This window comes from Equus przewalskii, chromosome 22 (assembly GCF_037783145.1).
Source record: "Equus przewalskii isolate Varuska chromosome 22, EquPr2, whole genome shotgun sequence".
Lineage (NCBI taxonomy): Eukaryota > Metazoa > Chordata > Mammalia > Perissodactyla > Equidae > Equus > Equus przewalskii.
This window is the reverse complement of record NC_091852.1, coordinates 53550757-53575658: the sequence shown is the minus strand read 5'-3', so window position 1 is coordinate 53575658 and position 24902 is coordinate 53550757. Positions and strand designations below refer to the sequence as shown.

Genomic DNA, 24902 nt, shown 5'->3' with positions numbered 1-24902 from the left:
GCTTTGGCAGTCCAGGGTTTCACCGGTTCAGATCCTGGGCGTGGACCTAGCACTGCTCATCAAGCCATACTGAGGCAGCGTCCCACATGCCACAACTAGAAGGACCCGCAACTAAAAATATACAGCTGTGTACCGGGGGACTTTGGGGAGAAGAAGGAAAAATAAGATCTTTTAAAAAGAGAAAAGCCTAGTTGAAATCTTTGGCAAAATTTCCCATCTTTTCGATCTTTAAAAATTTAGTAGTTTAGTCTATATAAAATAAATTCAGGGGCCTAACTCCATTTTTGGTTGAGAATATTTAATAACCGTGTGTTCATAGAATCATCTGAATAATTTATTTCTATATCTTAGATGACCAATCATGATAAATGAAAAAGCAGTTTACAAATTTATATGTATGTTATCTATATTATGATTACAACTATTTAAAATACATGGCATAGTAAACAGACTGGAAATAAATAAACCAAAATCGTAACTATGGTTTTGTAAATATAGTTGTAGGCTAACTAATTTTGTATTATAAGTACATTCCGTAAGTGATTTTTTTTAATTATTTCAAAATTTATCTTTGTACATTAAACCAAAATATACTATAATAACTTGATCTTCTTTTGAAAATTATCTTCCTAGAGGTTCTCTCTCTCATATGTTTTCTTACCTGGTAACACGTTATAGCTTGATTCTACTCCAAGAAAACTTGAAAAGGATTCAGACTTTTCCTCTGTGCTGTAATCCAGGTTAACCACGGGGAGTGCTGCTGCTGGTGTGGCCACCCTCGTGTGCTGAATTCCAAGCTGTCTGCTGGATCTGTGGGTGGGCGAGGAACCTTTCCTCACTCTTCCGTAGTACATCTTCCTCCTTTGCTTCCTAGGAGTTTCTTCATTTTGTCCAAAGTCAATTTGAAAAATGATAATCAGAAGAAAAAACAAACCTGTAAACTTCATGCTTGCTTTTTCACCATCCAGTTCCTAGAATGAGAATGAAACAGTATTTCAGAGTTAGTGGTGACTCAATTTTTACCTCTGAAAACTGGCTTGTAATTGCCTGTTTGCCCCAGCAGCATCTTTGAGAAATAACACATGTGATATATGGGCTATGTGCTATAGTATTACTGCCAAATCAGAATTTAGAATTTTTCTATCAGAATCAAAAACTTTTAACATCTTATCTTTATCTCTAGACCAGGCATGAGCAAATGTTTTCTATAAAGGACCAGATAGTAAGTATTTCAGGCTTTACGGGCCATATGTTCTCTGTCATGACTATTCCACTAGGTCCTTACAGCATGAAAGCAGATGATATGTACACAGATGGGTGTGGCTTGTGCCAATCAAGCTCTGCTTACAAAAAGAGGCAGCGGGTTGGACTTGGCCCCCGGGCTGTAGTTTGCCACCCTCTCTGGACCACATTGTTGTAGGTTTTCAGAAGTTACTCAGGAGATTTCTCTCCACCTGTCTGCCAAGTCATTCTGTGACTAACATCATCCACAACCCATTTTCCTAGCTCTTCTATTTTATTCTTTTATTCTCTAGCTTTATAATTTTCTTTGTCTGGGAGAGGGAGTGTGACTGTACCATGTAAAAACAGCAGTAAACTACCATCAGTTATGCCTGCCCTGGAGGTCCCATGGATAAGATTCAACGCCATCACCGCTGTGGCCTGGGTTTGTGTCCTGGTCAGGGAACCACACCACCCGTCTGTCAGTTGTCATGCTCTGGCAGTTGCCACAGAAATACAGGTGAAATAAAGACTTATTCAGACATAGAAAAGCTGAAAGAATTCATCTGTAGCAGAATTGCACTACAAAAAATGGTAAGGTAGAAGGAAAATTATATCAAATGAAATTCAGGATCTACACAAAGGAATGAAGACCACAGGAAATTTCAATTATGTAGATAAATATTCTTTTTTATTTTTAAACCTCTTTAAAAGATAATTGTTAATAGTCAACTGTTTAACAGTTGTGTTAATGTAATACGTATTTTGGGGTTTATAACCTAAGTAGAAGTGAAATGTAGGACAACAGAAGCATAAAGGAGGAAGGAGGAATGTACATAGACTGCTGTGTGGTTCTTATACTGTAAGCAAAGTGGAGTGATGACACTTGAAGGTAAACTGTGATGTGTTCAAGATGCACACTGTGAGCCCTGAGGTAACCACTGAACAGAAAGAGCTACAGCTCATAAGCCAGTAAAGGAGCTAAAGTGGAATAATAAAAGATAATCCAAAACATGTATAAATCATGTTAAATGTAAATTCATTAAATGCCACAATTAAAATGCAGAGACTCTCCTATATGCTGCCTATGAGAAACTCCTGCTAACTATAAAGATACAAATGGATTAAAATCAAAAAGATGGAAAAATATATGCCATCATAACACTAATCAAAATAAAAGTGGAATGGCTATATTAATAAAACATGAAGAAGAATATCACCAAGCATAAAGAGAGCCGTTGTGTAGTGATAAAGGGATCTATTCTTCATGAAGACAGAACAATCCTAAACTTTTATACACTGAACAGTACAGTTTGAAAATACATGGAGCAGAATCTGGTAGAACTGCAAGAAAAAATAGACACATCTACTCGAAATTTCTACTTTCCTGTCTAAAATACTGATTTTAAAAACACTAGATCGCTTGCAAGTTAAAACAATGAGGTACCACTACGTACCTATGAGAATGCCGGAATCAAGAACCCTGACACCACCAAATGCTAGTGAGAGTGTGGAGCAACAGGAACTTTTACTCTTTGCTGGTGGGAATGCAAAGTGGCACAGTCACTTTCGAAGACAGTTTGGCAGTTTCTTGTAAAACAAAACATACTATTACCCTACAATCTAGCAGTCACACTCCTTGATATTTCCCCAAATGAGATGAAAATATATGTCTACACGAAAGCCTGCACTCAAATGTTTACAGCAGCTTTATTCACAATTGGGAAAACTTAGAAGCAACCAAAATGTCCTTCAGTGGGTGAATGGATGAATAAACTGTGGTTCATCCAGATAGTGGAATATTATTCAGTGCTAAAAAGGAATGAGCTACCAAGTCATGAAAAAACATGGAGGACCCTTAAATGCGTATGCCTAAGTGAAAGAAGCCAACCTGAAAAGACTACATACTGCATGATTGCAATTCTGATATTCTGGAAAAGGCAAACTGTGGAAACAGTAAAGCAATCAGTGGTAGCCAAGGGTTGGTGTTGAGGAGAATGATGAATAGATGGAGCAAAGAGGATTTTTAAGGCAGTGAAAATATTCTGTATAATACTATAATGATGGATACCTGTCATTATACATTTGTACAAACCCATAGAATGTACTACACCAAAGTGAAGTGTAATGTAAATTATGGACTTGGTGATAATGATGTGTCAATGTACGTTCATCAGTTGTAACTTACTGTGAACATAAACCTGATAATTGCCATATATTAAAAACTTATTGCTAACATCATGCTTAATTGTGAAATAGTGTTTTCCTCTTAAGATCAGGAACAATGAAAGGAATATCTGGTCTCACCACTTCTAGTCAATATTTTACTGGATGTCCTAGCCAGTATAGTAAGGTAAGACTAAGAAATAAAATGCATCCAGATTGGAAAAGAAGAAGTAAAACTGACTTTATTCACAAATGTCCTGGTCATCTATGTAGAAAATCCTATATCGCCTACAAAACAAAGCACCTACAACCAATAAGAGAGTTTAGCAAGGTTTCAGGTTACAAGATCAATATACAGAAATCCAGATTATTTCTATATGCTAACAACAATCAGGAAATAAGGATAAAAATACTACATCATTTATAATAGCATAAAAATGTGAAATACTATATTACACTTCTTTAGAAGATCGCTGCCCTGAAAACCATAAAGCATTGCTGAGATAAAGACCACCTGTATATGGAGTATAAACTGTGTATATAGGTCAGATGACTCAGTTATACATTCTCAGTTCTCCCCCAAATTAATCTATACATTTGTCACAAAGCCAATCAAAATTCTAGAAGCCTTTTTTTAGTTGAAAGGTTATTCTCAATTATATGGAAATGCAAAGAACCTAAAATAGCCAAAGCAACTTTGGAAAAAAGAAGAAATTTGGAGGACTAACACTACCTTTGAATAGTTATTATGAAGCTAGAGAAATAGAGATAGTGTGATATTGGTGTTAAGATAGACAGGTAAATCAATGGAACAGAACAGAGAATTCAGAGACTAAACACGTATGGTCAGTTGGTTTTCAACAGACGTATCAAAACAGTTTAATGTAGAAAGGATGATCTCAACACGTAGGACTGGGGCAATTGCATGGTCATATACAAAACACAACACAAAAATTGATCATAGATAAATGTGAGAGCAAAAGGTATAAAACTTGTAGGAAAAAATAGAAAATTTTGGTGACCTTGGGTTTAACAGAGATTTCTTAAATATGACAATAAAAAGCATGAAATATTTTTAAAAATAAATTGCACTTCATCAAAATTTGATCTTTTTCTCTTCAAAAAGTGCTGTTAATGGGGCCGGCCAGGTGGCATAGTGGTTAGGTTCATGCACTCCGCTTTGGTGGCCCGGGGTTTGCAGGTTTGGATCCTGGGCTCGGACCAGCACCACTCACTCATTGGGACATGCTGTGGCATCATTGCACGTAAAATAGAGGAAGATTGGCACAGATGTTAGCTCAGGGCCAGTCTTCCTCAAGCAAAAAGAGGAAGGTTGGCAACGGATGTTAGCTCAGGCCAATCTTCCTCACAAAAAAAGTGAAAACAAAACACTGTTAAGAACATGGAAAGACATGTCACATAGTGGAAAAATATTTTTGAAATATATATTCAAAGGACTTGAATCAAGAACAAGGAGTCTTACAACTCAATCATAAGAAAAACAACCCAATTTTTAAAACAGTCCAAAGCTGTGAACACACTTCACCAAAGAAAATACACAAGTGGTAAATGAGCATGTGAAAAGGTGCTCAACATCATTAGTCATTAGGGAAAAGGAAATTAAAACTTCAGTGAGCTTCCACTACACACCTACAGAAATCACTAAAATTAAAAAGACAGGCTCTAGCAAGTGCTGACAAGTATATGGAGTAACTAGAATTCTCATACAATACTGTTAGTAATGTAAAACGGCATAAACATTTTTGGAAGACAGTTTGGCAGTTTCTTCAAAAGTTAAACATGCACCTATCATTTACCTAGCCATTCCATTCCTGGATATTTACCCAAGAGAAATGAAAGCACATGTCCACACAGAGAGTCGTGTACAAATGTTCATAGCAGCTTACTTTGTACTAGACAAAAAGTGGAAGCCATCTAAATGCCCATCAGTGTGTTAGTGGATAAACAAATTGTAACATATCTATACAGTGGAATACTGCTTAGCAATCACCGTGGGTGAATCTCAAAATAATTATGTTGAATAAAAGAAGTTTTACATAAAAGGACACATACATGATTCCATTTATATAAAACTGTAGAAATGCAAACTTTTCTATAGGGAAAGTATATCCGTGGTTGTCGTGAGACGGGGAGTGGGTTTGTCAGTCAGGCAGCTGGAGGAGACTACCAAGGGTCATAAGGGAACTTTAGGGGGTGATAGACATTTATTTTGTTGATTGTGGTCATGATTTTACAGGTACACTTTAAATATGCACACTTTAATTTTTCATTGTCTCCACCACTGTGTTTTGATAGGACTACCAATTCAATATTCAGAATAAGGGAGTGGCTTTGGAATCACATGTCTAAATCACATAATGAGTAAAATCCACAACCCTAGCTGGTCTCAGCTACTTAGCAATGTTGTGTGATCTCAGGTCTTTCCTCAGGCAGAAGTGAAGCCATAGCAGGGAGGACCTTGAGGACGAGGCTGTAGGGTTGACAGTAGCTTAGATCAGGGTCAGGAAATTAGGAATCAAAGGCCAAATTGGGCCTGCTGCTTGCTTTTGGACAGCCCACAATGTAAAAATGTAAAAATAGTTTTTACATTTTTAAATGATTTTAAAGTTTAGGAGAAGAATAATATCTCATGAGAGATGAAATAATATGAAATTAAAATGTCAATATCCAGGGGGCCAGCCCCATGATGTAGTGGTTAAATTTCAGTGAGCTTTGCTTCAGTGGCCCAGGTTCGTGGGTTTGAATCCTGGGCTTGGCCCTACACCGCTTGTCAGCCATGCTGTCGGCGTCCCGCATACAAAATAGGTGAAGATTGGCACAGATGTTAGTTCAGGGCAAATCTTCAGCAAAGAAAAAGTCACTATCCATGTGTAAAGTTTTATTGGAACAACCATGCTCATTTGTTGTGTATTACTTATGACTGCGTTTGCACCACCGTGACAGAGTTGGGTAGCTGGGCAGAGACTAACAGTGTGTACTGCAAAACCTAAAATAGTTTGCATCAAAAGTTTGCCAAGTCGTGGTTTACAGCAGTGCTTTTCAACCAGGGATGATTTGCCCCCAGGGGACATTGGCAATGTCTAGACATGTTTTCCCTAGTCACAATTGGGAGGGGCGCTCCAGACTTCCAATGTGTAGAGGCCAGTGATGCTACTAAACATCTCACAGCACCTGGGAGAGCCTGCCACCACAGAGTTAGCCAGCCCAAGATGTCAGTAGTGCCGAGATCGAGAAACCCTGGTTTAGAGAAATAGAGTTACTGAAACTTTTTCAAGATAGGCACATGTTGTTTATAGGCAAAATCGAATGAATTATAACTAGATGGGGTCTTTTAGTGCTTAGTTATAAATAAATCATCATTTCCAGATGGTAATCTCTTTCCCAAGATTTTCGCCTAACTCAAGATAGTCTTTTCTTTTGATCTGAGTCCTGCATGTGCACACGTTGTCAGGATTGCATGATTTCTGATTCTGCGTTCAGTTTGTATTTCTGTTGTGCTCAAGTGATCCTGTTGTTCCCTAGCAATCTGTGTCATTTATAATGCTGCTTCACTGTATAGAACGCAGATTTCGAATAAATCGTTGATGACATGTATTTTTCCAGTGATGGGGAATTCTGTCTCTCCGTAGGCCTCACATCCCTGTTTAGACGGCTCTGTCAGAAGGGTCTTCCTTAGGTTGAGCTGCAATGTGCTGTCCACATGAGAGCCCATAAGAGATTAAAGATTAAAGCCATGTCCACACAGTTTTCTCTCTCCTGAATTCTACATCTTTTAGATCAGTGCTTATAAAAACATGTTTAAATTTATAAAAATAGGGCATATTTTTAAAATCAAAATGATACATATCTGTATAAGGCAGAAAAGACAAGTTGCCTTAACCATAACTCATAGTTTAGTTCAAGGGTAAGCACACTTTTTATTCAAGGTTCATAGAGTAAATATTTTTGGCTCTGCAGGCCAACGGTCTCTATTGAAACTACTCAGGTTTGCAATTGTAGCCCAAAAGTAGCCATAGATGATAGGTAAATGGATAGGCATGATTGTGTTCTGATGGCCCTATGTTTAAAAGACAGGATTTGGCCCATGGGCCATAGTTTCCTAGTTTATTGTATCTTTCATGACCCCCTCTAAACATAAATGGAATTGTTGGCTATATATTATGCTGCACCCTATTTTCTTCCTTGCAGTGATAAATTGTGGACATATATGCCAATGTATATAATTCTGTCTGGTCTATGTACTCCATTTTCATCCTATAAGTTATTTAACAAACATTTTGGTGATACATATTTAATTTTCTCTAATTTTTCACTATTCAAAGCATTCTTGTGCACATATCTCCTGGAAGTATTTTTGTGTTCTTAATTTTAATTGTTAATTTACAAATAATTTAATAAGAGAGTCTCCATTGTTTTTGACCTATATTAACCCTTGTGTTTATTTTTGGATGTAGTTTAATATTTATAAATCACTTTGGCTATGTTTTTTAATATATTTTGAGGTTATGTCATAGGGATATACAGGTTTAGAATTATTATTTCTTTCTGGTGCTTTTATTTTTAGGTACTTTCTGTATCTCTAATAGTGTTTTTTATCATAAGATCTACTTTAATAATATAGTAGCTTTCTTTTGGTTAATGTCTGCTTAATACATTTTTTGCATCATTTTACTTTCAGCCTTTCTATAGTCTTATATTTTCAGTATACTTTCTATTAGCACATTGTATTTTTTAATGCATTCTAACAATCTTTGTCTTTTAATGGGAACGTTTAGTCTATTTATATTTAATGTAACACTTGTTATGTTTGGATTTAAATCTGTTCTCTGACTATTTGCTTTTTATTTGTCCTGGCTGTTCAGTGTTTTGTTTTGTTTTGTTTTGTTTTGTTTCGTTCTTGTTTGCTTTCTTTTTACCTGATTGCTTAGTTTTTATTATTCCCTTAGTAATTATATACTTTTCACTATTCTGTTCTTTGTAGCAATTACCACATACATCATTGATTTATCAAGTCTAATATAAGTTAGTACCTTTAGCTCTTCCTGGACAATGTAAGAACCAGGACAAATTTTCACTTACCTCATCCTGGCACACTTGCTGCTTTTTTCGTATGTTTTAATTCTTTATATGTTGCACCCTCAAGGTTATTATTATTATTATTTTATACTCAAAGTTTCCTCAGATCAGGCTCTCTCAACCTTAGCACTACTAATATTTGGGTTAGATAATTCTTCTCTGTGGTGTGGCTGGCCTTTGTATATTTAGTAGCATCCCTGACGTCTACCCAATAGATGCCACTAGCACCTTCCCCTCGGTTATGACAACCAAAAATGTCTCCAGACATTACCAGATGTGTCCTGGGAGGTGGAGGGAATCATCCTGCCCTCAGATGAGAACCCCTGATTTATATTCACCTAAACATTTATCCTTTTGGTTTCTTCTCATTCCTCCCTGCATCTCAGTCTTCTATCAGGATTATTTTCTTTCTGATTGAAGAACACCTTTTAGCAATTCCTTTAGTGCAGGACTACTGATGACCAATTCTTTGTTTGTCTGAAATGTTTATATTTTATGTTCATTCTGAAAAGGTATATTTGCTAGATATGGAATTCCAGGTTGACAAATGTTTTCTTTCAGCATTTTGAAGATTTTGTTCCAATGTCTTCTTGTTTCCATAGTTTCTATAACAGTCATCTGTCAATCTAATAATTATTTCTTCTTTAAAAGTAGCTTTCTTTCTGTCTGCTTTTAAGATGTTCTCTTCAGCTTTGGTTGTCAGCTGTTTTACTCTGTTGTACATAGATATGATTTTCTTTTTTTATCCTGTTTGGGATTCATAGCACTTCTTGAATCTATGGCCTGATGTTCATCAATTTTGGAAACTCCTTAGCCCTTATCTTGTCAAATTGTACTTTTCTACTTCTCTCTCCTCTTTTTAGAACTACAATTACATGGATGATAGCCTGCTCATTATGTCTTTAATGTCTCTTTCCCTCCCTTGTGTTTTCACCTTTGTGTCACTCCGTGATTCACCCTGTTTATTCTTCTGTCTTCCGATTCACTAGTTATTTCTTCAGCTGTGGTTCATCTGCTATTAAGTCCATCCATTGTCTTCCTTGTTTCTGTTATTGTGTTTTTTTTCTTTTCAAGGTTTCAGTGGGTTCTTCTTGTTTCTGATTCTCTACTGAAATTTTCAATCTTGTCTTTTTTGAACACGTGAATCACATTTATCTTCAAGTCTGTGTCTGAAGACTCCGTTTTCTGGACCCTCTATATGTCTATTTCTATTGTCAGTTATTTCTTTAGGTTTTTAGCTGTGTTGTTATGTCTCATGGCTTTTGATTGAGTGCCAGACATTTATATGAAAAATCATGAAAATACTTTGAAGCCTGGGATGATATAGTCTTTATCCCAAAAGGATTTACTTCTGCTCTGGGCATGAAGGTAAGGGCACTGCCAATCACAGACTGAGTGATTTAAAGCTGAGCTTCACTAGACCCAGTTACGAATTACACTGTGGATTCCAGCCAAAGCCTGGTGTGTCACCGGCATCACTTTTCCTGCCACCCAAGCCGCTTGCCAGGCCCTGCTCCTCGAGGTTGGTTTCTCTCTCACCTCATGAAGCTGTTTTAAAGCTACACTAAGCTTTTCAGCCACCTCTTCGAATCCAACAGATGCCTCCAGAAGAAAGACTCTTCCAGACCTCTTCAGGTTTCAGTCCTATCCTAAAGATTAGCCCTGTTATTTTTCCTATCATGTCTAGTTATTCTCAGCAGGTGGATTCATCTGAATTGCCTAGTCTGCCATCAGAAGCAGAAGTTCCCTCAGGTTAATTTTATTTCCTGCTGAAATATATCCTCTTCTCCTAAGAGAATGTTTTGGGTTGTAAAAATTTTGAATTCTTAGATATCAGAAAATATCATTCTGCTTAGTGGAAAGAGAATTATGATTTTTTTTTTTTTTTGAGGAAGATTAGCCCTGAGCTAACTGCCACCAATCCTCCTCTTTTTGCTGAGGAAGACTGGCCCTGAGCTAACATCCATGCCCATCTTCCTCTACTTTATATGTGGGACGCCTGCCACAGCATGGTTTGCTGAGCGGTACCATGTCTGTACTGGGGATCTGAACTGGCGAACCCCGGGCCGCTGAAGCAGAACATGTGAACTTAACTGCTGCACCACTGGGCCAGTCCCAAGAATTATGATTTTAAAATCACTTTCCTCCAATACTTTATAGATACTGTTCCATTAATTTCTTATATCTAGTCTCACTGATGAGAAGTTTAACTTAACTCTCATTCTCATCTCTTTGTAAGAGATCTTTTTTCCCCTCTCTCTATAGAAGTTTTTTTCAGATTTTCATCTCATCATTAATATTCACAAATTTTACTATAATGTATAGGGTTTTTTCTTTTAATTTATTCTTCTTGGGATCTTTTAATCTAATGACTTCTTTCTTTTCCACACAAGCTCTCTTTTGCTTAGTTCTCTCCCATACCTATTCAAGGTTACATTTTCCCTCTTTAAATTCATTCTTATCGTCTCTATCTTTGAAGGACTCCTCACAGTTTCTGTCTCACTGGGAGCAACTCTTCTTATTTCCTAGTGCAGCTGTATATTCAGTGTGTATTTGTTGGTAATATATCTTCTATTATTTCTAGAGGTTTGGTCAGAGAAGAGAGAGTGATATCTGCTTAGTTTACCCTCTTGAATTGCAGTGGTTCTTTTTACAACTTCATCCAGCAGAATCATCCTCCTCTAGTTGGGCTGTACTTGGATCCTGTTCTGACTTGCCACCATGTTTCCTAGCTCAGCAAATAGCAGCCTGGAAAGTCTCTTCATATTGTCTTAACCTCAGCATGCAAACTTTGGTTCACTACACATGTACATTAATTAGTCATTTCAGAACCTGTGCTATATAGGCCGTTGAAATAAAGCTATATTAGAACAACTTTTTGTTATCTGCTTTAGTTTTAGAAAAACTAACATGCAGAATGTAAGGAAGGAGCAAATCCCTTAGCTGATAAGCAGCTGAAGTCACAAAAGTCAGTTCAGAGAGCCAGCTGCTACGTGAGAAAGGAATAGGAGAAGCAGCAGGGACACATATGAGACGAGCGCCGGCCTGTGAGACAGGCTGAAGTAGACCTGCGAGTGACAGGGGGCGTGGGCTCTGAAAGAGAGTGTGAACGCCACGCTTGCACAAGACACGTCCACGGAAATGTTCTTGCTCTGGCGTCGTATGACAGAGTCTCCATCCTGTGGTGGGCAAGAGTTATGAGTACTCAGGCCCTGCACCCGAGGCTCTGGAGGTAAGCTCCATGAGGGTCCCAGCGCCCTGCTGTCCCAGGCTCCTGTGAGCACCCGCCCAGCAGGCACTGCCTGAGCTCTCTCTCTCTCAGGATCCCAGCCTGGAAACCATCTCCCTTCATCTTTCTCTTTTTTTTCCACCCAAATTGGCTTACTTAATACTTATCCAGAAATCTGAATAGATATGTATAGAAGTAAATTTACAGAACTACCTTAATTTTAACAAAATCAGAATCTAAATAGTCTCATTGAAATTTTTAAATAATTTTTATGGAATGGGCTTTCAATTCAATTTTACAATTGATGCCTAGGTCTGTTATTTTCAGTGATTTGTAGAATTTCACAATGCATTTAGTATTTACTTTAGTCCGCAACTTTGCAATTGAGTGAATATGTTTCTAGAAGTAAAATTTTATGGCACTGTAACCACAGGAGGATTATTTTAATGAAGTAAATTTTTCCTTCTGTAACTTACTATGTTTATCTGAACATTAAAGATCGTCTGTGAATCTTGGTTAACTTACTTTTTTTCTCTGTCTAAAGGTTTTCATCAACTGTCTTAAGTAGGCTTTTAAAATACTAAATTAGAGTTTAAACTTATACGTGAAGCCATGAGATGTCTATTATCCCTTTTAACTTTACTCAGCAGGTTTAAAATGAAACACATTTTTAATTAATCCCTTATGTTCTTTCAGGACTTAAAAATAGAGAACAAATGAAGTTTTCAAACCAACTTAGTCTTCTACTGAGCACATAATTCTATTGAAACATACAAAATTATATTTAATCCTAATTCCATAAAATCTGATATACTTGGGAAGTAGTCATCCTGGAAAAACAAGTAAACAGAATAATGCACACTTTAAAATCTATTAGTAGAAGCTACTTTCCTCAAATGTTAAACATACTTGCAAGATAAAACACCCCGATGTTAAAACCATTCCACATGCTTTAGTAGAAACTTAAAATTTAAAACTTTTTTACCTGGAAATCTAAACTAAGTAGGCTTTGCTTGGTGTCATTTAAGTCTCCAGCTGAAAATGAAACAAAACCAGAGCTTTTCTCAAAACAAAGAAAGGACGGAAGGGAATGTTGAAAAATGTTAACTGACTTCTTAGTGAAATCTAAAATAACTGCTTCCCTTGGGGATAAATGCCTTTCAGTTCTTTGTGCAGAAAATCAGCCAAGAGAGTAACCAGGGAAAATGGTTACCAAGGGAAATATTTTTTCTAACTCACAGGAAAAGTGGAAAGCAGCGGCAGGGGGAGAAAACGTCTGTCTGTAGGCTGGAAAGGCAGAACTGGAAGCCTGGACGCGGAGCTTGACTGAGAAATGTGGGTGTTCGTAGACTATTTGCGTGAAAAAAGCTTCTTGTTCATACCAGCTGGAGTGACCCCGCTTGAGCTCTTGGGACTGCAGAGATGCCAGTGCTGCCAAGGTCGAGGACTCTGCATTCCTGGGGCGCCTCTGATTGGGCTATTGAACTCTCTCCACATCTCGCTGCTGCCTACCCTCGCCTCACACACACAGTATTGTTACCAAAAAGCTGTTACTTATTAATGTCACTGGAAATTATGTAACTTCCAACTTGAAGCAGTAACAGGAAAATGTGCAAGGGAGCTGAGAGGCGTCTGATGACAGTCACCCTGGCCAGTCAGGTGTCTGCTTTGCCCTCGGTTTCTTCGTCTGCAAGTAAGCAGGTCAGCGACCGGTCAGAGTTGCAGGCCCGCCCTGCTGCTGCGGGGACCTCGCGCGAGTCACTGCTGTTTCTGACTGAAGTTTACTCTTCTGTACGGAGAGAATGATAGTGCCTCCCTTTCAAAGTCTTGTGCAAATAAAATGAATAACATATACAAAGTGCCTGTCAAAGACTAGGTAATTCTATAATATCTATTTTTTAATTTTTATTCTTCTACCTCAGGAGTCCAAATTATTTGACAGAGAGGAGCTACATCTTTGTTTTCCCAAAATGACCTGGATAGATCAAGTCAAGATGACAGACTACGCAAGTGGGCCACCAAATTCCTAAAAATAACAACTATACATATTTTTTAAAATGTACAAGTGCACTGAAAAACAGTTAGTACTATTAGAAGACCAGACATTTTGAGAAATTCCTTAAGGACTGAAGGCAGATAGGCTGTCTGTGGGAGAGGACAGCTCCGTGGGTGTTCCAGCCTTAGAAATTACAGATCCTGGGAAGGGTGAAGCTCACTGGGAAACTGCACTCAAGGGTCAGGACAGATGACCCCAGTCCTCGTGACATCTCCAGGCCTCGTTCCTGGTATTAGGCATCTGCCCCTGAAGTGAATCCGTGTTCTCATCCACTTGGCCTTGGGTGATGGGTGGAACGGGGAGCTCCGTGTTCAGAATCCAGACTCGCTACTAGCACTCCTCAGTACAAGCACAGAGTTGACCATCTCCACCCACGTGTTGAGAGCTTTTGGTGATTGCTTAACCCTGTTACTGCTTACTCGAGAGCAGATAGCCCAGGATCATCAAACATTTGGGAAGATTCTAACATTCGAGATGGGAGTCCCTCCTCACCTCCCCCCCAAAAATATATAGGCACAATCAGGAAAGAGTTTTGGAAACTAAATCAACAATGAAATGCCACCACACACCTATTAGAATTGCAGAAGTCTAAAACATTGACAACACCAAATGCTGGCAAGGCTGTGGAGCCACAGGAAGTCTTGTTCATGGCTGGTGGGAATGCAAAACGGTGCAGCCACTTTGGAAGAGAGTTTGACGGTTTCTTATGAAAATAGACATATGAGTTGAAAACTTATGTCCACACAAAAACCTGCACATGGATGTTTATGGCAGATTTATTAATAATTGCCGAAACTTGGAAGCAACCAAGATATCCTTCAGTAGGAGCATGGATAAATAAACTGTGGTCCATCCAGAAAATGGAATACGATTCAGTGCTAAGAAGAAATGAGCTGTCAAGCCATGAAAAGACATGGAGGAACCGGGAATGCCCATCATTAAGTGAAAGAAGCCAATCTGAAAAGGCTGCATGCTGTGTGATTCCAACTGTGTGACATTCTGGGAAAGTCAAAACTGGGGACAGTACAAGATCAGTGGTTGCCCGGAGTTAGGGAGGAGAGGGCTGACTAAGTGGAGCACAGGGGATTTTTGGGGCAATGAAACTACTGTATATTATAGTGCTGGACACATGTCATTGTACAGTTTTCTAAACACATAGAATGTCCAACACCCAGAGTGAGCCCTAATGTAACAATGAATTTGGGTGATGATGTGTCAGTGTAGGTTTATCAGTTGTAGCAAATGTACCCTCTGGGGGGGATGTTGATAATTGAGGGGGGGGGCTGGAGATTATGGGAAACCTCTGTATGTTCCTTTCTATTATGCTCTGAAACTGAAACTGCTCTAAAAAAATAGTCTTTAAAAAAATGTGGCCTGATTTGAAATACATACATTATTTTGGAAGGAAAAAAAATGCTAGTGTCATGCAGTGTTGGACATACTGTTTAGGGCAAACAGAAACTTAGATTCTTTGAGGACTGCTTAACAGGAGCTATACTCTGTCCCAGCATTTCACTTCTAGGAATCCACTATAGAAACACTTCTTTCTCTGTGTGCCTCTAGGAAGGTACTTGGAAGCATTATAATCATGAAAAAAAAAAAGAAGGAAACAACCATGGTATGCTGATGGGGAACAATGGGCTGCCGTAGAGGCAGGTAGAGAGACTAAAGAAGCTGTTCTACGGGTTTCAGAGTTGTCCACAGTATACCAGAGGAAACTGCAATTTCAACACAGTACCTGTGCTGTTAGCTCACCTTCTCTTAATTTAGCATCTTCCTAGAGAATAAATAATAGTCGTTATCTCTGGATGATGGAATTATAGGGGGAATTTACTGTAATTCTGTATTTTTATAATGTTTTGAGGTTTTTATAACCAGATCAGCAAAAGAATAACTTTTTAAGAGAGAATTTAAACAATCAGAAAAAGGAGTAACTTCAGGTAGCAGTAGTGACCAAGCCAGATTGACAAGGCTGCAGACAGCCAAGCTGTGCAGTCTCTGAGGTCTCTGCTCGAAAACTCGTGGCTTATGGATGTGAGTCTTTCTGCAGAAACTATTTTAACCACAGGAGTACATGGAAAATGCTGATACTAGAGTTTCCTGCCCTTTATTATTGCAGCCATAACTGTGTCCTGAAACTTGGCACTGACAGCGATCCGCAGAGTTTGGTGTTGGTCACCAAACAGGATGTGAGCAGGTCCCTCAGCACCCAGACCACAGGGGCGGCCAGCGCAGTCCGTCTCCAGAATTTGTGTTGCAGTAAAGGCACCTTTTCAGTCTGCTCACCTCTGGAGTATACAGTTCCAGTGAGCCTGTTTTTCTTTTAAGGCTGTAGTTGCTTTCCCTGTGGCAGCTTTGTAGATAACACCCAGAGGAAGGTAAATTGTAGAAATTTTAAGTAGGGCCCCTCTCAGAAATGAGAGTCTTATCTTGCTTCATTCAGGTCTGTTCCATATCCCTTCCTCTGCCTTAGTCACATGCCATTTAGCTAATTCACACAAGTATGGCCGTTGCTTCATTTGCTTTTATCGAAGTTACCCTCTCCAAGGAATATTCACATTGAAGTGGAGCACTAATGTGGAACTCTGCCATGATAGAGTCACCCCCACCCCCATGGGTGGACGTGATGGAGTCACCTCCTCCCCCGTGCATGGACATTTCCCCTCAACAGAATGTGCTTTTTGAGTTGTGGTGCATGTTCCAGATTGCTTTCCAAAAAGATTCTAGTAATGTGTATTCCCTCCAGAAGTATATAAAATGCTTGTTTCCTGCTACTTTATTTTTAAGTGATTTTCATATTTTTGAATAAGTCATATATACAAAGGGCAAAAATTTTCAAAGTACAGAGTTAAAAATTTCAGTTTTCTATATTCAGTACTGTCAGGTTGGGTGATTCTACCAACCTTCCCATCAAAGACAAATAAAAAAGCTGGATCACTGTAAACACATCTTAAAATCATCAGTGAGGTAAAAAAGACCGTGAGGGGCCAGCCCGGTGGCATAGCGGTTAAGTTCATGGGCCTCATTTTGGTGGCCCAGGGTTTGCTGGTTTGGCCAGGCATGGACCTACACCTGCTCTCATCAAGCCGTGCTGTGGCAGCATCCCTCACACAAAGTAGAGGAAGATTGGCACAGATGTTAGCTTAGGGGAACAGAAAAAAAAAAAAAGACTGTGAGGAATCACTGGGCCCATATCTGAGAGGACCCAAGAGCAGCTTTTTGCCCTGGGGGTGTTTGCCAGAAATATCAAAGAGCAAAAATATCAATGAAATGAGAACGTTATACAACAGACAAGATCCACAATGCCAAAAGCAGGGGGTTTTGAAACAAAACTAGTAAAATTGGTAGCAAAACTAATGCAGGAGAAAAGGAAAAAAGCACAGATTACCAGTATGAGGACCAGAAAAATTGCTTTCACTACAGATTCTGAAGACGTTTAAAAAAGAAGAGGACTTATGAACAACTTTATGGCAGCAAATTTAGATGATATGGACAATTCTTAGAAAAATACAATTTAATATAACAGAAGAAGAAATAGAAAATCTAAATTATCTGTAACTACTAAGGAAATTGAAAATGTAATTTCAAACCTTCCCACAAAGAATACCAAAGGTGTATATTATTCAAAAAATTCTACCAAATAATTTTTTAAGGCCAGTGTAACCATACTACAACCTGACAAGGACATTCCAAGAAAGGAAAATTGTAGATCAATCTGACTAATGAGCATAGATTCAAATAAAACTAAAATCTGTACAACCAGAGGGACATACAACTACAATATACAACTAGGTACTGGGGGGTTTTGGGGAGAAGAAGGAAAAAAAAAGAAGATTGACAACAGGTGTTAGCTCAGGTGCCCATCTTTAAAAAATAAAACTAAAATCTTAGCATACCAAATCCAGCAGTATGTAAAGAGGATGATAAATCATGACTACATTGGGTTTACTCAAGAAATATCTGGTTGGTGTAGGATAAAATCCAAACGTTATATAGTCATCTTAGTGTTTAAAGAAGAAAAGAAGAGAACTCTTACTGTGCTAGATATGGAAGGGAACTCCGTAGTCTGACAGAGTGTCTGTGAAAACCACATGCTTCCACTTCTGGCTATTTGCAAGAGAAGTGGAAACTTACATCCACATGAAAACTTGGACACAAATTTCAAATTTCGTACCTGCACTATTCATAACTGCCAAAATGTGGAAACCACTGAGATATTCATCAGCTGATGAATGAATAAATAAAATGTGGAAAATCATTCAGCAATAAAAAAGAACAAAGACTGATACATGCAACAATGTGGATGAAGCTCAAAAACATTATGCTCAGTGCAAGAAGCCACATATTGCATGATTCCATTTGTATGAAATGTCCAGAACCAGCAAATCCACAGAGGCGGAAAGTAGACAGGGGGTTGCTAGGGTGAGGAGGGTGGGAGTTGGAGTGGCAGTATGGAGAGTGGCTGCTGATGGGGTCAGAATTTCTTTCTGGAGTGATCGAAATGTTCCAAAAGTAGGTAGTGGTGATGGCTCCCAACTATGAATATACTTAAATCCACTGAATTGTATACTTTAAAAGGGGGAATTTTATGGTATGAAAATTACATCTCTGGAAAGCTGTTATTAAAAGAATGCTCAATGGTGAAATACTGGAATACACAAGCAGTCCCCATGAAGGTCCTGGACAGTGCGGTAAAGTAAGAAAAAAAAGGTATAAGAAGAAAATTCGGTGAAGGAAGGAAAAAGCTCTTATTCATCCCAGGTAATAAGGTTGTATATGTGTGAAATCCAAAATAACTTTCAGATAAATTATTAAAATCATTTGAAGAGCTTTCCAGATACATAATATATAAAAATCAATTATATCTTCACACAGAGAATGAAATTAAGGAAAAGATTTACTTTAAATATCAAGTCTATTAAAGAATATATCAAGTACTTAAGAATAAATCTAACCAAAAAGGAGAGAGCTATCTTCAGAGAAAATGTTGAGAGAAATTAAAGAAGACAGCATGAGGAGGGGAGGTACGTCAGGGAATGGAACGTTTAGGATTGCAAAGACCATTTCTACTCGAACTGACCTGAGTGGATGCCATTTCATTCAAAATCATAACAGTTTGCCTCTTTTTTCTTTTTGGTGGAACTTGACAAATTCTAAAATGTATGTGGAAATACAAAGGTCAAAAAATAACCAAGCCGTTCTTGAGGAAGAACAAGGCTAGAGGACTTTCTGCCCTAAATATCAGCTATCATGAGAAGCTGCAATAATGAGGACAGCCTGGTAATGACGCAGGATGAACAACAGACCAGTGGAGCAGAAAGTAGCACAAAGGGCTCGCTCACCTTTGGCTACTTGATTTTTGAGAGAAGCAGCCCTGCCAGGTGTGGGGACGCCTCTGCTCACCAGAGCAGTTTGGAGGGACTGAGGAATGAAGACAGAAGAGACTGCAGGTGTGAAAACAGGCTGTGGATTTGTTCTGTTGTGCTTCAGACGCTAGAACCAGAATCAACGGACAGAGGACACAAGCCAGTTGATTTGGGCTGAATTTTTTATAAAACCAACTTTCGGGGCCAGCCCAGTGGTGCAGCAGTTAAGTTTGCACGTTCCGCTTCTCATTGGCCCGGGGGTTCGGTGGTTCAGATCTCGGGTGTGGACATGGTGCCACTTGGCAAAAGCCATGCTGTGGTAGGTGTCCCACATATAAAGTAGAGGAAGATGGGCATGGCTGTTAGCTCAGGGCCAGGCTTCCTCAGCAAAAAGAGGAGGATTGGCAGAAGTTAGCTCAGGGCTAATCTTCCTCCAAAAAAAACCCAACTTTCTCATAAGCAGAACTGTCCAGCTGAGCCTCCTAGTGGGGTGCCGAGTCCACACAAAGGAAGGGTTCTACTGGGAATGCTTTAGAAGGGGCTTCTCAGACGTTGGACTTGGCGATAGCATTTTAGAGCAGAGGCTCCGTGTTTCTTTGGCTCTGCTTCCTTAAGATGGTGGTGTCAGGCCACGGGGCTTGGAGCTTCCTCCTCCTCCGGGGGCTGCCCTCACCCCCTGAGTGGAGTTTGATCAGGGCTGGGCTTGGTGAAATGTCCCACGTGGGTGCTTGGGCGGCTTCCAGCGCAGGTTCTCTCTGGCCTGCCCTTGGAGTCCCAGCGTGTGGAACAGGCTGAGTCCCAGTGCTGAGCTCGTGAGGCAGACACATGCACCGGTGGCCTTCATCTGGGTGTGGGGACAGACTCCAGTGAACAAGCGGTGGGACTGGAGGATGCTGGTGCTGGTCTTGATGGGAAAAGGGAATTTAGTGACGTGTCCAATTCCTCATATTGAGCACTGAACGCAGTGGAAGAGATGGCATCTGATAAAACAGTTGTTCCTGGGCCTGCCCTCCTTCCTCCTGGCTGCGTTTGGCTTCCTGTACGTCTGGGAGGCTGCAGAGGATGTAGGGACTGAGGCAGGTGTACACATGCAGGTTTACATGCTGTATTCCAGATGTGCAAACAGTTAAATACATTAGGCTGGGCTCTGTTCTCTCACTCTGACAAGAATCCTTTAGAATGACCTGGAAAGCTGGGATCAGACTTAGAATCCTGAATCCTGAGAATTCGCCTCCACGGGAATGTGACAGCTCCAGAAGGAGTGGGATTGTGGCCCAGCACACTTCCCTCCCGCCCTGTGCTGTGGCTGCTTATGTGGACACCAGGTTTCTCCTCAACCCCATACAAGCAGACCCTTTGGGTCCAGGGTTGCTCACACTGCGCAGTGTGTCCTCAGGGTGACAGAGCCAGAGAAGAGGCCTGCCTGAGCCCTGGAAAGAAAGCCACTTGGGCAGGGACCTCTGGGGTGTCAGCGCCCAGAGCATGATCTCAAGGAGGAGGCATGGGCTGTGAGAGCTCGTGGCTGCCTTGCTTAGTGGGAACAGTCTGGCCAGAGAAGGGCCACTGTGGAGCCCAGTTCAGAGCCCCAGAGACAGTCTCTCACCCAGTTCTAAATGTGGGACTAGGACTGGAAGCCAAGAAGTATCATGAGTGGAAACCATCCTTTTCAGGGAAGAAAATATTCTGGGTGGAGAAATAATAGGAATGTGGTAAGGACGTAAGTGTGGTAGTCTCATCGTGATGCAGCACAGTTCTCAAGGATGATGCCCTCTGGGATTCATATGTTTCAAATGTACTTTCCTCTTGAGATAAAGGAAGTGCCACCATAAGTGTAACACAAATCAAGGAAACTATTCTGAAGTCACCTGGTTTGGGGTGAACAGAAGGTGCAGCAAGTAAGCGTGTGGGAGGCAAGTGGGCGCTCACACATGACTGCGGAGAGCCTCCCTATGAACTTGCTGCGGGCCACTGCAGACCCCTCAGTCCTCCAGGCCAGTCCAGGCTGTCAATTTACACCTCCCAGGCGTCCATCCTCTGGGACTCAGTTGTCTCAAGAGTGTGACCTTCGACCCAGGCGTTAAAGAACAGCAGTGACTGCGTCTTGTGGTGTCACGGCAGAGCCTGCCCAACAGCATCCTTGAATCATGGCAGTTTGCATAATCCTAATTTGTTCTTCTTCACCTGCTAATGTACTCAAGCTTCCGTCAGCCAGAAGGAATCTTCCTATGTGCTGTCTGCCTGTCCTCAAACTGCCATCACTCCTCTTCCCATGGTCTACCCCACTTCTTGAAAAAGTCATCTGCAGGACAGGCCTCCGAGCATTTACCACCATTGTCCCTGTTCTATTGCGATTCTGCCACAGCGTTTATGGCTGTTGTAACAATGCCTTCTCAGACGGCCCAGTGGCCCCCTCAGCCGTCTAGTCAGCCTTCTTTCTCATCATTTTCTTTCTTTCATTCTTTCTTTGGTGAGGAAGAGTGGCCCTGAGCCAACGTCTGATGCCAATCCTCCTCGTTTTGCTGAGGAAGATTGTTGCTGAGCTAACTTCTCTGCCCATCTTCCTGCATTTTGTATATGGGACACCACCACAGCATGGCCTGATGAGCTGTGTGTGGGTCTGCACCTGAGATCTGAACCCATGAACCCCAGGCCACTAAAGTCGAGCACGTGAACTTAACCACTATGCCACTGAACTGGCCCCCTCATCATTTTCTATTGATTGCCCTCTTCTTGGAAGTCAATCTGCTCTTCTTCTGTCTTTCTCACTTCCTTTCTCATCATCTTCTCCTGCCCCGCTTTGTCCACGTCATAAAGTCGATGTTCCCTGTCCTGCAAAGCCTCTTCTCCACCTGTCCTTGCTCGTGATCTTGTTCATGCATTAAGAAAACATCAGTGAGCACTAATCACGTTGCTTTAACATGTGCCAACAAGCTACAGATCTATTCTAAGTTCGAAACTGTTCCTGAGCTTTATGCTCAAATTGCCGACTTGCATTTGGTCAGCTTGGCTTGGCTCTCTCCCAGGTACTGCATCAGCATGTCCAGAAGAACAAGATGTTCTGTCTACCCCCAAAACTTCTTGTTCCTCCTGGATTCCTTATTGTGGATAATTCATGGAAATGCAAGATTTACCTAACCACTGGTTTTACTGGTTGGAACGGTTTTAAAATATAGTTTCACCTCTGCTTTTTATAGTTGTTTATTTAAGTTTGGGCCTGGATGGTAATGTGGGTTTATATTATATCCCTACAGCCAGGATGCTGCCTTGCTTCTCTAACCCCAACTGTCTTAACACTTGTAATATTCTGACAAGAAAGAGTTCAAGAGAGTTTAGGTTACAGGAGAAATTTTGTACAAAGAAAACCACATTTGTAGTTACAGTTTAATTTCCATTCTTAAAAACTACAGTAAGTCATTTTTTGCCATGAGAATGTGCATTCAAAGCTAAAAATGTAATGCATGTTATTCAGCACTTAAATAGTCTTGTAGAGCTTTAAGATAACCTAGGAATAGACATTTTCAGTATGTCCATCAGCAGAATCAGGTCCTCTCCTCTTCCCGCACACCTGTACGTGATGGGAATGGGAGAAAGACAATGGAACCAGCAGCAGTGGGTTCCGCAGGCACCGCACACATGGTCTGCTGGGCAGGGTCCTCGTGTCTCAGTCACTCCTGCACCCGTGACAACATGGTTCCCCTCCAGTTTACAGAAGAGGAAAGCTGAAGCCTCTCAGGGCTGACTGAGGAACCAGGTTCAGAGTTAGATGGTTTGCCTCCCTTGCTGAGCAGTAGGAGAACTGAGAGTGACCCCAGGTTGGTCTGGCTTCTAGAGTCCCTGGTCAGCTCACCCACCATGCCCCTTCCCCCAGCACACATGGGAGGACACAGAGAACTACTTTCCACAGCCACAGCAATAGAGACCAGCACTCCTCGCCACTGTGGCTCCGTGCACCCGTGAAGCCGTGGAGGCAGATGCCCTGAGATGAAAACCAGGTTGCCTGAGTGCTTGGAGCGTGGGTGCAGCCACAGTCACTGCAGAGGGGTCGGGCCCCTTGCCTCCTGGCGAGTACTGAGGAGTCCCACCCTCCTTTGGGACAGGACTCTTATCTGCAAAGGAGGACCACTCCTGACTCCTCGGGTGTTTCTCTCTGGCGTCTTGGATGTGCCAGCCACAACCTCCAGAACTGGTCTTTTCCTATAACTTTCCTTCTGCAAACCCTGTAACCCATGCTTAGTGCGAGAAGATTACACATATGGTGGTTTAAACATTTGCTGGGAATGGGGATTCTTTTCCACTGATACACTGTCTGAGGGAGATGGCCATAAACCAGAGCAGCCACAATATTTACAAAGGTATTTAGTGGAAAAGAAGACTTTGGCAGCCAGTGTGACCCATCACTCATGGGGGATAAAGTGACGCTGGCTGGAGCCTTAATAAATCAAAACGTAGTGTGTTTGTCCACGAACTCATTTTTTCCCCGTTACTGGTGGGTGATATCATCTTTTTCATTTCCATTAGACTCTTTTAGTGTCCAGGAGTAGGAAAAGTTAATGTTAACTTCATTTATTATGCTGTATTTCCATTTTTAAAGAGAAATTTAATTTTAATTCTGCCAGATGTATGAATGCGGTTTTTAAACTGTTCTCAAGGATTTATGGAATTTTTATAAGAGTAGTGTTCTGGAAATTACTGACTTTCTTGTATATATGTAAGGATATTGTTTTTGAATTAAGTTCTCATTTTGCCCAAATGAAACTCTGATCTTAAAAAGAACAAAACTAAACTCCCCCCAAAATTATAGCAGAATAGAAAATTTAGAAATTGCTAAAAAATGTAAAGAAGCCAAAATCATCCATAGTCATACCAATGTTGACATAAATAATGCATACATAATAGTATTTTAAAATATAATGCTCATCTTTGCACTATGTTTTTCTGCCAGAGCGAAGAGTTTGGGTGTTACCACTTACAGGCACAAATGTGTCTAACCTCTGTCTTGCCACAGTGGGGCAAATTAACAACATTCAAAGCAAAGAAGTATTACTCTTTTAAAAACCCGAGCCTCCCCTTTTCCTCAGCCCCTGACTGGGGTGTCATCTTTTCGGAGCAGCTTTCTCTAGCTCCACGGTCCTCCCCAGCACACTGGCCGTACCCTTTGCCAGCACTGATTTCACTCCACTTTATATTACAAATAGTGGTTTCCTCTGTTTTCCCCAAATAGTTTGTAAGTTCCTTGAGAACTTACACGTATGTGTACCAGTGATTAAGTCATTCCACAAGTTTTTATTGAGTGGGTCTTGAGCTCATTGCTGAAACCAATAACAAATAAAGAAAGTTGACATAGTTCGTTCTTGCAGTCCATTAGCGTCAGTTCTCTCCGCTAAGAGAGCAGGCAGATAGATGGCTGCCTCAATGTTAGACAGTGTGCTGGTGTCTGTGGCTGGGGATGTGGGGTCGTGGACACATGCAGGAGGTACCTAGCTGAAGTGGTTAGAGCGGGCTCTAGACATTCAGCACAGGATCCTCCCCTCCTTCGAACACTCAGTTCTCTTGGTTTTCACAGCGCCCCTCCTGTATCTCACTTCTTAGTCTCCTTTGCTGGTTCCTCCTCCTCCCTCTTCCTCACCTTCCTCTTCCTTCTCTCTCTTTTCCTCCCCTTTCTTCCCCTCCTCCTTCCCCTCCTTACCCTCTTCCTCCTTCTCTCCCTCCTCCTTCCCCTGCCCCCTGGCTTGGGAAGCAAATGGAAGGATCAAGTCTGGAGGCAGGG

General features: G+C 40.7%; 2 protein-coding genes across 19 annotated transcripts in view; one reads left to right on the top strand and one right to left on the bottom strand.

Annotated features, from left to right (window-relative positions):
* ECM2 (extracellular matrix protein 2) overlaps positions 1-18902 on the bottom strand; it is a 45289-nt gene extending 26387 nt beyond the window's left edge. For 2 of the 14 annotated variants that reach the window (XR_011531737.1, XM_008534401.2), the window contains exons 1-3: positions 12953-13292; positions 12699-12748; positions 662-971 (exon numbers count right to left, since the gene is read on the bottom strand). Coding sequence is in view for 9 of the 14 variants with exons in the window: in XM_008534401.2 (XP_008532623.2) it covers positions 662-947 (286 nt within the window). In the remaining 5 variants the exon portion in view is untranslated. Of the gene's footprint in view, positions 1-661; positions 972-12698; positions 12749-12952; positions 13477-18849 lie in introns of those variants that run through there. The other 12 variants (XR_011531738.1, XM_008534404.2, XR_011531739.1 and 9 more) reach the window with 10 other exon arrangements.
* The window catches only part of CENPP (centromere protein P), a 215705-nt gene that overhangs the window by 162889 nt on the left and 27914 nt on the right, over positions 1-24902 (top strand). The window lies entirely within an intron of this gene.